The sequence below is a fragment of the Arachis ipaensis genome, chromosome B03 (genome assembly GCF_000816755.2).
Source record: "Arachis ipaensis cultivar K30076 chromosome B03, Araip1.1, whole genome shotgun sequence".
NCBI lineage: Eukaryota > Viridiplantae > Streptophyta > Magnoliopsida > Fabales > Fabaceae > Arachis > Arachis ipaensis.
Window position 1 is genome coordinate 122,030,560 of NC_029787.2, and position 13,749 is coordinate 122,044,308.

The 13,749-nt window shown below is 33.6% G+C and overlaps 1 protein-coding gene across 3 annotated transcripts; it reads left to right on the plus strand.

The window, feature by feature from the left end:
- LOC107631282 (glycerol-3-phosphate acyltransferase 5) lies at window positions 1,407–3,349 on the plus strand. Of its 3 annotated transcripts, XM_016334682.2 has the most exons (3): window positions 1,414–2,005; window positions 2,081–2,950; window positions 3,299–3,349. In XM_016334682.2, the coding sequence occupies exons 1-3, from the start codon at window positions 1,526–1,528 to the stop codon at window positions 3,314–3,316; spliced, it is 1,368 nt and encodes a 455-aa protein (XP_016190168.1). In that variant the 5' UTR covers window positions 1,414–1,525; the 3' UTR covers window positions 3,317–3,349. The 3 variants fall into 3 exon arrangements, with proteins under 3 accessions (XP_016190167.1, XP_016190168.1, XP_016190166.1); XM_016334681.2 differs by lacking the exon at window positions 3,299–3,349 and having other exon boundaries at window positions 1,407–2,005; window positions 2,090–3,060; XM_016334680.2 differs by lacking the exon at window positions 3,299–3,349 and having other exon boundaries at window positions 1,415–2,005; window positions 2,081–3,060.

Consider the following 13,749-nt stretch of genomic DNA (forward strand, 5'->3'; position numbering starts at 1 on the left):
GGATTAGGAGACAGAACAAGCTATTCCAAAGATTAAAGCACTTGTTCTTTGCTTCCAATTTCTAACCAATGTTTACCTACTAAATATAAGATGTGAGAATTGTATTGGGAAGTCTTCCACGCAAATGGAACAATATGAATAAATTTACATTGGAATGCATGTTGTGTAATTGATAAATATTAATTTCTACATACAAAAATAAAGGATTTGGAGAAACTCTTCTATATATCTGGAACAAATCCATTTATTTGCTTTATTCCATATATTTTTTAACGAAAATATTAGGAGGGTGACGTTTTAATTAGTGTAAAAGGAAAAAGAAAAAATTAATTAATATTGATTCAGATATAAAATAAAAATATCGATTATCTATCATATTTCTCTATTATTTTGTTTAAGCTATATATTTTCAGCAACATGTATATTTTCTGACCCACTTTGACTTTGAAAATTATTTTATATAACATAATATCTATAATTTCATATATATAATATTTATAATTATATATTATATTTAAAATTATATAATTATTTTAATAATAATTAATAACTATTAAATAAAATAACTTTAGTCTGTTTAGGCTATTTTTTTTTTTATTTTCTCTCGTACATCAGTTTTATTTTTATCATTAGCACCATGCCTAATATTTATACGGCTTCACTTCGCGCGTTCATTAACGCCTTTGACGGTAATAGCTACCAAAATACTGTGAGGTTACGTTAGACCCAACTTTACGTATCCAACGCCGGCCACCATCTACTCAAGTTTTATACACTGACGTCAAGTAGGTGGAGTTAAGTAATCAAATCTTTACCAATAAAATGTGGCGTATAATCCTCTATTCCACACGGATATATCCACCCAAAATCGCATGAGCAGACGAAAAACTAAAAGGGAACCAAAAATAAGCCCAAATTAAATTAGTATATTAACTATAGCCTTACCAAGTTGGAAAATTCTATAGGATCTAATATATTGACGTTTAAATTGTCTAAAAATTGAGAGAGGTAAAAGTGAATTCTATTTTTTATTTTTGTATCAAATAATTAAAAAATTAGATATCATAAAAGATACCTTCCAAATTATCAATAATTTTTGGACAAATGTACAGTTAATTATTAACACTCGTAAATTCGTGCAAAATATAAAATTTATGTATGTTATTTGTTGTTAATATGCATGTAACTGCAGTTTTATAAGCACAAATTATGCTATGTATGTATATTTGTAAAAATGAATAAAATTAAAAAAATAATGTATCAATCAATTATTGACTAAAATTAGTCTTGGAATTTTCGATTAATTAATTAATTAACGTGGAAACGTAGTAATAATAAGGTGGTTGTAAAACCGATAAGCTGTTTTATGTGTCCCAAGTATTGGAGACTAGCTAGTCAAATATAATGAAGCACAATTTCTTAAACATGATCTGTTTCTTATATGAGAAAACATATGTGATTCTTAAGCACTACCACCACAACATTTCAAAGCTAAAACAGAAACGAATCAAGTCCAATAATAATAATGGAGTGTGTGGTGTCTGAGTTAGAAGGCAGGCTTCTGAAGGACTCCGATACTTTCTGCTACTTCATGCTGGTAGCTTTCGAAGCATCGGGTTTGATCCGTTTCGCATTGTTGCTGCTTCTGTGGCCAGTGATTCGGATTCTGGACAAGGTTGGGAAGGGTGACATGGGGCTGAAGGTTATGATATTTGCGGCGGTTGCGGGTGTTGGTGAGTCAGATATAGAGTGGGTGGCGAGGGCGGTTTTGCCCAAGTTCTTGATGGACGATCTGGATATGGAGGTATGGAAGGTGTTGAGCTCGAAGAAGGAGAAGAGGGTTGTGGTGACGAAGATGCCTAGGGTGATGGTGGAGAGGTTCGTGAAAGAGCACTTGCGCGCTGATGAAGTGGTTGGGGTTGAGCTCTGTGTCAATAGGTTTGGTTTGGCCACCGGCTTGGTTCGTGGTGGCTCCATTCATAATGTTTCAAGCTCTGATAGCAAGGTAATCTTTTCAAACCGTGAAAATGGCTTCGTCTTCAACTCGATTATTTTTATATAAAAACATGTACATTTTCAGTGCATGCAGGAAAAGTGCCACAATGAACACCAGCTGCTCCGCCCACTTCCAGTGATCTTCCACGACGGCCGCCTAGTGAAGCGGCCAACACCCTCCACCGCTCTCTTAATCCTCCTATGGACGCCCTTAGGCATTTGCCTTGCCATAATCCGCATCATCGTTGGCTCCCTCCTACCCTTTTGGGCCACCCCTTACGTCTCAAGGCTCTTCGGCGGCAAGGTCGTGGTCAAAGGAAGGCCACCGCCACCCGCCTCCCCTGGAAACTCCGGCGTGCTCTTCGTGTGCACTCACCGTACCCTCATGGACCCCGTAGTCCTCTCCGCCGTGCTCCGACGCCAAATCCCAGCCGTCACATACTCCATCTCTCGCTTATCAGAAATGCTGTCGCCAATTCCAACGGTTAGGTTAACAAGAATACGACACGTGGATGCGGAGAAAATCAAAGAAGAACTATCGAAAGGCGATTTGGTGGTTTGTCCAGAAGGAACAACATGCCGTGAACCCTTCCTTTTACGGTTCAGCGCCCTATTTGCAGAGCTAACTGACCGGATAGTGCCGGTGGCCATGAACTATAGGGTAGGGTTCTTCCATGCAACTACGGCTAGAGGATGGAAAGGCTTGGACCCTATTTTTTTCTTCATGAACCCGAGACCCGTTTATGAGGTGACTTTTCTGAACCAGTTGCCGGTTGAAGCCACGTGCTCTTCGGGTAAAAGCCCGCATGACGTGGCAAACTATGTGCAGCGGATATTGGCCGCCACGTTAGGGTTTGAGTGCACAAACTTTACTCGGAGAGATAAGTATAGAGTCTTGGCTGGGAACGATGGATCTGTGTCGTCTTGCACTTCTTTCGTTCATCGGATCAAGAAGGTCATCACCACCTTTAAACCGTTTTTACAGTAACATTTTGCATTGCTTGCAACTTCATTATTATATATTAGTCAATAAGATTATTAATCCATTGTGTTTTTTATTTATCATTACTCAGCTCTTTTATTCGTTCGTTCATTTGTTTTTATCCTGGATCTTGATTCCTGAAGGAAAAAAAGCAAATATAAAAAATAGACAAAAAAGAAAAAAAAAAAAAAAAACAATAATGCTTATGCTTAAAATGACTTAACATTTGGATATGGGTAAATTGAAAACTAGTGTGTAACCAAGTTCCTCCTTGACTGCCGTCAATTAACAACATAATAAAACAAGCACGTATGTGTTCAGGAAGGGGAGCGACCATAGTGTCACCAACACCCTCAACAACTACGCCAGTGTTGTAAACTTATTTTAGCGGAAGCATTAATTAGGATCTTAAAAGTTATGATTTTTATACCTGGATTGGTTGTCATAACAAATCCTGATTACGGTAGAGTTAAACTTTAAGATTGATTTTGTTGAGTTTTAGTTACAGTAGAGTTGATCTCTAACACTGGTTTCTCTCTCCTTTTTTTCCTTACGTTCATGCTTTTTTTAGTGAGTGAAAACTATAAAATGTCTCGTGTATTGAGGCAGGAAGAGGATCATTTTTATATGTGATATAATCTTTAAATCTAATGCGTCCATCAAACATTAGCATTAACGGATAAGATTAAGCCATTAATGATTTATAAATAATTATAATTAGGCCACAATAGAAGTTTAAATTACAATAAATTTCCAACATTCTCCCACTTGACCTAAGTGTAATCATATTCTCACACATTACATAATTGCTTTAATATGGTAAAATACTTTGTGTGAGTTATGGCCGTCATGCATTTAATATGAAACACATTTCTTTTCATATACTACAACCACTAGCATCTTACTACACAAGCTACATAAATAACACAATTTTATATCGGTCCCATAAAGTTTCTAGATCATTATGTTATAACTCATACAATAATATTACTTTAACTAGAAACAACAAACTATCAATGTTCAAAAAACACATAAATAAACATAGTGAGCTCAGAGTGTTAGTATCATTCAGAAGAACCAAGACCCATTCTATGTACATGTTCCTTAAATGTCTTTGGTTGCAATCCTTTAGTCAATGGATCAGCAATCATAAGTTCTGTTCTAACATGTTCTATGGACACTCTTTGTTTTCAAACTTCCTCCTTAACGCCAAAGTACTTTATTTCCATATGCTTGGCACCTTTAGAATATCTATCATTTTTTGAGAAAAATACTGCTGCAGAATTATCACAATAAATTTTCAATGGCCTAGCAATTGAGTCAACAATGCCAAGTCCTGAAATAAAATTTCGCAGTCATAAAGCTTGATTTGTAGCTTCAAAACATGCTACAAATTCTGCCTCCATAGTAGATGTTGCTACAACACTTTGTTTGGAACTTTTCTTTTCTGATTTGCCAGCTCCTTGAACCAAGTTGACAGAATGACCACCACAATTCTTAAGTCTATTTTCTTCCTGTATGAGCTTTCCAATTAATTCATTAACGTCCCATTTTTCCTTCGTGACATTATAATTAATTTGAAAATCTCCATACTCAGAAGCTAATGAGTTCATAATGAATTGCATCATAAAGGAGTCATCAACTATCATACCCAGTGACTTTAATTTTGCAGCAATATTAGTCATCTCAATAGTATGCTCTTGCATGCTCTTAGACCCATCAAACTTCATGGACGTGAGCTGTGACATTAATGTACTAGCAAGTGACTTATCAGCTGAACGGAAGCGGTCTTCCACAAACGCAAGATATTCTTTAGCACTTTCTGTTTGTGGAAGGGTAGTCTTAATATTGCTTGCAGTAGTCATTCGCATAAACATAAGGCTTAATCTATTAGAACATTCCCATGTTTTAAGTGCATACTTTTCATCCTCATCATTGTCATCAGTGACAATGTGTTTCTCTTCTAAAAGTGACAAGTCAAGATCCAAAAGACCTAAATAGAACTTCACTTGTTCACTCCATTCAGAAAAAGTTTAAACCATTAAACATGGTAACAGATGAAGCTTGCGAATGAATTGAAATACCTGTCATTTAATCATACAATGCTCATATTAATTTTAATTTTATCATTTATTCATATTACAGAACATAACAAGCATATTACAGTTCACCTTTGGGTAAAATTCTATAATATACTAACATATTAACATACAAATAAATGCCATATTTATCATACTTGAAGATTAAAATTCTCTGCTAAATACATATACCATCTTTGGACAATACATATATCAGACCTAAGAATAATAATTTTTTCTCGTTCAAGTCTATTAATAATAGAAGAGATTTCCTTTGGGTAAATCTAATTCTAAAATTAATTAACACATTATTAAATATACTGGCATTTTACGTTATAACTTGGTCACTTTGGTATACACAAGCAGTAAATAATCTAAATAAATTTAATACTATAAATAAAATATTTATAGACTTTTCATAAAATTAGAGTACATTACGTACTCAAAATAATTTCATAATTGTCATCAATACTAAACTTAAACTCAAGAGTAAATTCATACATGAGTATAATTTATGATCAAATTAAAATATTCAGAAGAAAACATATAGAACATATACAACCACAAATATGCAGTTTTGATGGCATGAAATTTGAAACCCACTTAATTAAAATCCAATTATAAATAATTAATCAGAAACATTAAACACCGTGGATATCATAATTAGATTAGAGAAAATCACATACTTTCAAAACACATGCTCTGATACCACATGTAAACTTATTTTAGCGGAAGCATTAATTAGGATCTTAAAAGTTATGATTTTCATACTTGGATTGGTTGCCATAACAAGTCCTGATTACGGTAGAGTTGAACTTTAAGACTGATTTTGTTGAGTTTTGGTTACAGTAGAGTTGATCTCCAACACTGGTTTCTCTCCCCTTCCTTTCCTTCAGACATTCATCAGGATGGCAGTTTCACGCTCTTTTCAGTGAGTGGAAATTGTAAAACGTCGTGTGTATTGAGGCAGAGAGAGGACCATTTTATATGTGATATAATCTTTAAATCTAATGCATCCATCAAACATTAGCATTAACGGATGAGATTAAGTCATTAATGATTTATAAATAATTACAATTAGGCCACAATAGAAGTTTAAATTACAATAAACTTCCAACACGTGTCTCATCGAGCTCATCCATGACGCCACTGTTTGGTTCGTTCCACATTGATGCCGCGTCAGCAACTACCGCACCTTAGCCTCATTCCAGTTCCTATTTATGGCCCATCTGTCATAAAAGTAACTCAACATCAGTTTTTGCGTCATAAACAACAAAGAGAAAGTCTAAGGGCCAATAGATTTTGTGGTTTTTAACCATCAATTAGCCATCAATAATATTTTTAATAGTGTGAGATTACATCTAATGGTGTAGAATCATTTAATTTTCTTTTGATGGTTAAGTACTGGCCAAAATTTAACAAAAGTACTGCCCCTAGCACTTCTCAACAATAAATAAGAATTCAAAGCATCTCTCTTCTCCATTAGGAGGAACTAACTTTAGTTCCTATTGTGGTCCTACTTAATTAATTAATTAAAATATTTAAAATTAATGTAATTAATTTTTTCAATAATGTAATTTAAATATTTAAATTTAAAAATAATTAACTATTAAAAGATATTAATATTATTAGCCTTCAAAATATCTAATATACAAATTAAAACACTAAAATAGTAATTTAAATAATAATATATAATTTAAAATTCTATTTTTTTAGGTTTTATATTTTTTAAAATTTAAGTAATTTTTCTCTTAACACTACCATCAAACTTTATCTCTTTCTATATATATTACTAAACAATTATTTAAAAATTCACTTCCCAACACAATTAGAAGCCGATTCTTATTGATATTAATAGTTAAAAAAGCTTTCAATTAATATAGTTGCTACGCAAAAATTAAAGCTAATTTGAAAAGAAGATAAATAATATTCTTTTAAGTTGATTTTTTAAAAAGAACACTAATTTCGTTTAAATATGAGAATTGATTATTCTAACGAATATCTAATATAAAATTTTTAAATTGATGATTAAGTCCTAAAAGTTGAGTAAAAAATTATTGTAGAGTCAAATTTAATAATATAATAAAGACAAATAAATATTATTATCATATATTACTCAAAAAAATTCTAAATTGTAGTGAAACACTTGTGCTCACACCAATATACTTGGAACCGCCCTGCTACCATCAACAATCGCATGCTCATGTAGAGCGACCACACAAAGAAAGAAATTATCTCCTTTTTCATATTTGTAATTTTACCATACCCCTTTTAATTTATGTGAATAAAGAGATAAAATTATATCAAAGGGGATGAAGATGAATAATGAGGATTCTTACACGCTATATGTTCTTCATGTTCATTCAATTTGAAATTTGTTTCTTTTATTTACTTTATAAATTGTTTAAAAAAAATTAAAATAATTTTGGTTTATTTTTTAATTTAATTGAGATTCATTTAGATTCATAAATGAATTTGATGTGTTTTTGTTAATAATTGAGTCTTTTTTTAGCAAAAAAGAATGAAATTATTTATTATTACTTTATTCAATTATATTAGATTTTATTCCATTCTATTCAATTTATCTTGAAAGCCATTTCAATTATTGGGACAAATTATTCATCGACAACACTCTTGAACTACAAATGAATCGAAAATATTACTAAAGCGAAACTATTGTTTAATACAAAATGAACCGAATATTTGTCCATTATATAAATTTGAATTTAGAAACACATGCGTGTAGAATGAATCGAAAATATTATCAAAGTGAAACCACTATATAATACTAAATGAACAGAACATTTGTTCATTATATAAATTCAAATTCAATTCAAAATGTTGATGTTGTTGGTGATTACGATAACAAAAGCGAAAAAGAAGGACCTACGTGCGCGAATTTAAAAGGAGGAGAAGAAGGAGGAGAAAACGAAGAAATAGAAGGAGAAAACGAAGACGAAGAAGTTGCGTTATTAAAACGCGCGTGTGATACACGTTTATATATTTTTAAATTAATTTGAATTATAATAATTTGATTAATAAAAAAGTAACATGTTATGCATTGTTTGTTTTTTCTTAATCTAGTGTTAATTTGATTAACTCTAAAATAGTTACTAATCGGTTTTAGTAATCTACTTTTTTCAATAAATCAGACATATATACTGAATGTGACCACAAATAATATAGTAATAGTTAAATTTACCAACAAATTTTTATATGTTTATTGTGAACTAAGAATAAATATAATTTGATTACAAATATATATAAGGTAAATGCTATCCTACCCTCTCTAAAGTAACATGTAAGTTACCCTCTCTGATGTGTTACATTTTAATTGGGTGTTTATTTTAACCTGAGTTACCTTCTCCACTCTTTCGTCGTCGTTGCGCCTCCCAAGCCTCACCGTCTCATTGGTGTTTTGTTTTATCTTCCCAAATCATTCTTCTAGAAAAGGTACTCAAACTCTCTCTAACTGTGTTTACTCCTCTCCACTTCTTCGTCGTCCTCATTACACCTCTCAAGCATCACCGTCTCATTGGATGTTTTATTTTCTCTTCCCAAATCATTCTTCCAGAAAAGGTACTCCAACTCTCTCTAATTGAGTTTACTCCTCCCCATTGTACTCCTTCATCATCGTCGTCGTTATGCCTCCCAAGGATCACCATCTCATTGGGTGTCTTGTTTTCTTTTCCCAAATCATTCTTCCAGAAAAGGTACTCCAACTCTCTCTGATTGCGATTACTCCTCTCCACTCCTTTCTCGTCGTAGTTGTGTCTCCTAAGTATCACTGTCTTATTGGGTATTCCATTTTCTTTTTCTGTCAGGTCGTCACTGTCTTCTAATATATTATTAACTCTCGTGAGATTAAAGTAACTTAGGTTAAAATAAATACCCAATTAAAATATGAGAGGGTAATTTACATGTTATTTTAGAGAGGGTAGAGTAGCATTCACCTATATATAATATAAATAAACATGTCAAATAAAAGGTTAAATCAATATGCTTACTAATGTATTTCTTAAATTTTGCACATTGAAGAATAAGTATGTATTCGGTTGCTTGGTGATCACGTAGATAATCGAGTAATTGAGTTGCAAATTGATCCCACAATAATGTAGATCTTATTTTTCCTCATTTTTAAATAAAAGCGAAAATTAAGAGAAATAAATAGTAATATATAATAAAAAATTAAAAGACTTTGCATATGAATCGGTAATTGTTACAAAATAAAATCTCTTTGTGAAATATTAAAATCTTACATACTGCAAACCATGAAGATTAACCATAATATAATGACCATTTTTTTCTACTTTTGACCATGAAATAAACTCTCTTTTTCCGGTCAAGGGTTCAATAATATTTAATTAAAAAAATTGAATTAAAAGCATCAAATTAAGAATAAATAAATGTATAACATAATAATAATACAAATTTACTACGTATCAAATAAGTTAGATTTTTTATTTGTTTGTCTCAATATATTAGCATGAGCAAAAAAATCAAAATGATTGTCAGAAATTTTACGATCATCGACCATATTTGCTATACGTTACTCCTTCTTAAAAGTTATTTTACACACGTGTGCAGTCGGTAGATAAATTCTGCTTGATTCCTCAATCAAAAAAATTGAGAAGACATAAACCTTCCCAACGATCAGATCATTCTCAAACATCTTTGCCAAATAATTATTGATTGAACAATGAATTTTGTCACACTGTAAAACAAATTAAATATAAAGGCTATTAGCATTTATAAATCTATGAAATCGCACTGTTTTTTATTCGTGCAAGGGTTTACTTATCAAATAAACTTAAAATATGAACAAAAAATATTTATAAAATGGATCTAGCATTGCTTGAAAGAATCATGGAAAATAATCAACTTACCTTATTATCCATGAGAACTATTTCTATGTAAGTCGTCTTGCTCTTGTCAAATTTGGATGGGACTTTCCATAACCTTATAATTCTTGCATTTATTTTTCAAACTTTTTCATTATATAATCTACTATAGGTAACATTATTGATAGAATCGTAGCTAGTAGCTATTAGGTATAAAAAATAATAAACACAAGAAGATTTATGTCTAAGTTGCAAATTTTTTAAATGATAAACAATTGTAACAATTCACTATTACTCCTTATATATACACACACACACTAATTGTACACGGTAATAATTAGCGAATATTTTTAATGGAGATACTTACTACAATTAGGTGAAATTTATGCCATTATATTTTATGCACACTTCGACTTTCCCAGTGCAACCTTTCAACCAACATCCATCAGGATTGCGAATGATACAACCAAAACCAGCATAGCCAAAAGGAGCAAACCAACTAGTATCACAATTCAATTTAACAGAATAAACTGGAGGTGGAACCCAATGCAAACAAAGTGAAGGAGGAGACAGAGATTGATGCATAGCAAAATAGTGTGAAACTCCCTTACTGAACTACGAATCAAACTCACCACTTTACTAGCACTCCATGAATCATCTATATTAAATAAGTCATGGTTCCTGCTTCTCTAAATCCACCATATGGTCGAAAAGAAAAGAAAAATATTTTCACTCCTTGCACCTCTATAGAGCCAATCATGTAAATTCGAGTTATCTGAATACAGGCCTAAAAGGTTCCAGACCTCCTTGGCCCTAGGGCACTCCCAAAGACAATGAAGAATGGATTCAGAACTATTCTCACACCGATGACAGGTGCTAGATAAAGCTAAACCACGACTCAAACAAAACTCTGCCGTAGGAATAGCATTATGAAGACTGAGCCAAATCAAGAACTTGTACTTCTCAGGAATATGCAGTCGCCATATCCACAACCAATTATCATGCTCATTCCAGTCAAACTTTCTTTTGGCTAGCCAACTGTACCCACTCCTAGCTGAGTAAAGTCTAAAAGATGCCACACCCCACGACCAACCCAAACTCTCTCCAGCATTCAAATCTGGATTATAAGCATTCAAACGCTGTTTGACATCTTCTGGAATGATAGAGAAAATATCATGGAGATTCCATTGACCATCTTTCCAAACGTCTCTAATAGTTAAATCAGAGTCAGATATATGTACAAAAGGAACATCTTGAGCAATTGGGCCCTCAATACTCCAATTGTCAAACCAAAAAGATTGATCAAGTGACCCAACGCACCAAGAGAAGGCATCCTTAAGAGCACCAAAAGCCTTTGAGATACTCTTCCAAACATGAGAAGCATTGCAAGGGACAGGGCCATCTAAAACTTTCTCATTCCTCAGATACTTCGCCCTCAATAGAGCAACTTAAGGCTTGTCCTGACAGTGAAAAGTTACCAAACCAATTTACCAAGTAAAAATATATTAGTACACGCAGGATCTCTAACACCCAGGCCACCAAATTTTTTTGGAGTGATCACGGTCCTCCAATTAACAAGAGAAAGACCTTTACCATCAACTTGACCCTTCCAAAGGAACTGTCTCATCATAGAAGATAATTTGTCGCAAACCCAATTTGGAAAAAAAGATACCTGCATATGATAGACAGGAATGAATGCTGCAACAGAATTGATCAGGCAAAGTCTCTCTGCTTTATTTAGAAGCCTTCCTTTCCAATTAGCTAATCTTCCCCTCACCTTTTCAATCACCGAATGAAAAGAAGCCCTACTGGTACATTCTTCAAATTATTAAACATGGTATGAGTCTCAAAGAGAAAGAAGAAAGATGGTTTATATAAATTTTTGCAATTTTTGCAATGCACACGGGCCATCTTGTTAGACGCACCCCTCACATTCCAGGCTATGATATTGAAACTATCCATAAAAATAGCAAAAAGAGAGCTCCAATAACAAACCCGAGACTCAACATGATGTTCCTGTCTTCGACGATCCTGCCTTTAATGGACTCTCAAGTTGCAGCCCAATTTTCTCCGTCGAAACTTGTACCATACCCGCCGTCGATGCTCCATCCTTATCTACTGGTGAATTCTGCAAAGAGTTTGGGCGAGGACGCTTTCGCACAGTGCCATTTGTTGTCTCACCTTGCTGCTGATGATGAACATTGTGCCGGGTCTCCGAAGAAGCCACACTAACCGGTTTTCCAATATTGATGCCCCTGCTTAATTTTACTTTGGATCCAGTAGCATGTGTTGTACGTTGGTGATTAGGCCTTGTCCAAGTATTGGTAGCCTTGTTAGGAGTCTTCTTTACTTTTGGTTGGACCTGATGGGTGCTAAGAGAAGGCTTTTGACCCATTTTATACTTTCCTTTCCTAATCACTTGAGTCCAACCTTCCAAATCCTCATGTTGTGCATGGTCTACATGAACAGCATGCAAATCACTCTCCACCAAATCCGGGACAGTAACTTTTACAGTCTCATCTCCAAGATTCTTGCCAAAATGAAAACTTGCCTTTTCTACATGTACTGGATTTTTTGAATTTGAGCTTTCTGGCTGCTTTGCTACATCGCTGATCACCTTGGCATTAGTTCCTCCTTCTGCATTGCTGTCAGTCTTGCACACCTTCATATCATGACCAAACTTGAGACAGGAGCCACAAATAAGGTGAAGACTTTCATATTCAACCTCATATTCAACACCTTCAACAAGAATCTTCTTAGTCACTGGCAATCTTAAATCTATCTGAACACAGGCTCGAGCATATCGTCCTCTTTCAGCTAATTTTGTTGCCAAATCAACCTTAACGGGAATGCCAACTGCAGCCGCAACACGGAGCATTGCATCTTCTTGGTAGCACCAAATTGGTAATCCGAAAATTCTAATCCACACTAAAGTTGCTCCAAAACAGTTTTCACTTGATCTAAACTCTTGATCCCAAGGCTTCACAGCCACATAATTTCCCTCGATCATCCACGGACCTCCTAAGAGAACCTTTTCTCGCTCCTCAGCTACATCAAACTTCACAAGAAAGTAGTCAAATCCCACGTCCAATAAATCAAAACCTCCCTTAATCCTCCATACCGTTCGGAGTTTATGAGACAATGCAGTGTAGCTATAATGTTTACCTAGCACCTTAATCACTATAGCATCCTTATAAGGTTCTGCCAAGCAATTCTTAGTTCCTTGGGTAAACGTGACACTCGGTGGCAAGAGATCTCCTTGCTTCCCAGAAACTACCGCAATGTTATCTCCCGATAAAGTTTCAACAAGTGAAAAAGCTTTAGCAATCTTGGAACCCACAACTTTGTCCCTGAAAGAAACCTTCAAAGGCTTAGAAACCCCTCCCGAAATATGATCCTCCTTTTACCCTGATGCAATCCCTCCCCCGCTCTCCCCCTTATCTCTTCCGCCGATATTACCGGCTGTCTATATTCAATAAAAAAAACTTAAAAATAAAAAAAATTATATTAAAAAAATTTAAAAATAACATATATATTCAAGAAGAATAGTCGTAATATATAAATTGAGACAGCAATTTAAATTTTTTAAAACTAATTTAATCAAATACCAATATTAGAAATAAATTATTTAAATAATATTTAATCTATTCTAATTTTTAGACACGTATAGATTAGAGTCATTCTCGTAACGATAACCAATTAAAACAACATCGTAAGTTCGAACATTTAGAATTCGTGCAAATTCGGACTATCCCCTTGATATGATATTACACTATTTTACCTCATTTACTGAATTGTAAAATTCTAATTTTAACCTTATCACGTGCATAGTCACTATTAATTGTTAACTGTT

Bases quoted from the DNA above. Each gene is read 5' to 3' on its own strand.
- LOC107631282 (XM_016334680.2), top strand. From the start codon at position 1,526: ATGGAGTGTGTGGTGTCTGAGTTAGAAGGCAGGCTTCTGAAGGACTCC. The intron at 2,006-2,080 runs GTAATCTTTTCA...GTACATTTTCAG, and splicing joins TTTCAAGCTCTGATAGCAAG to TGCATGCAGGAAAAGTGCCA.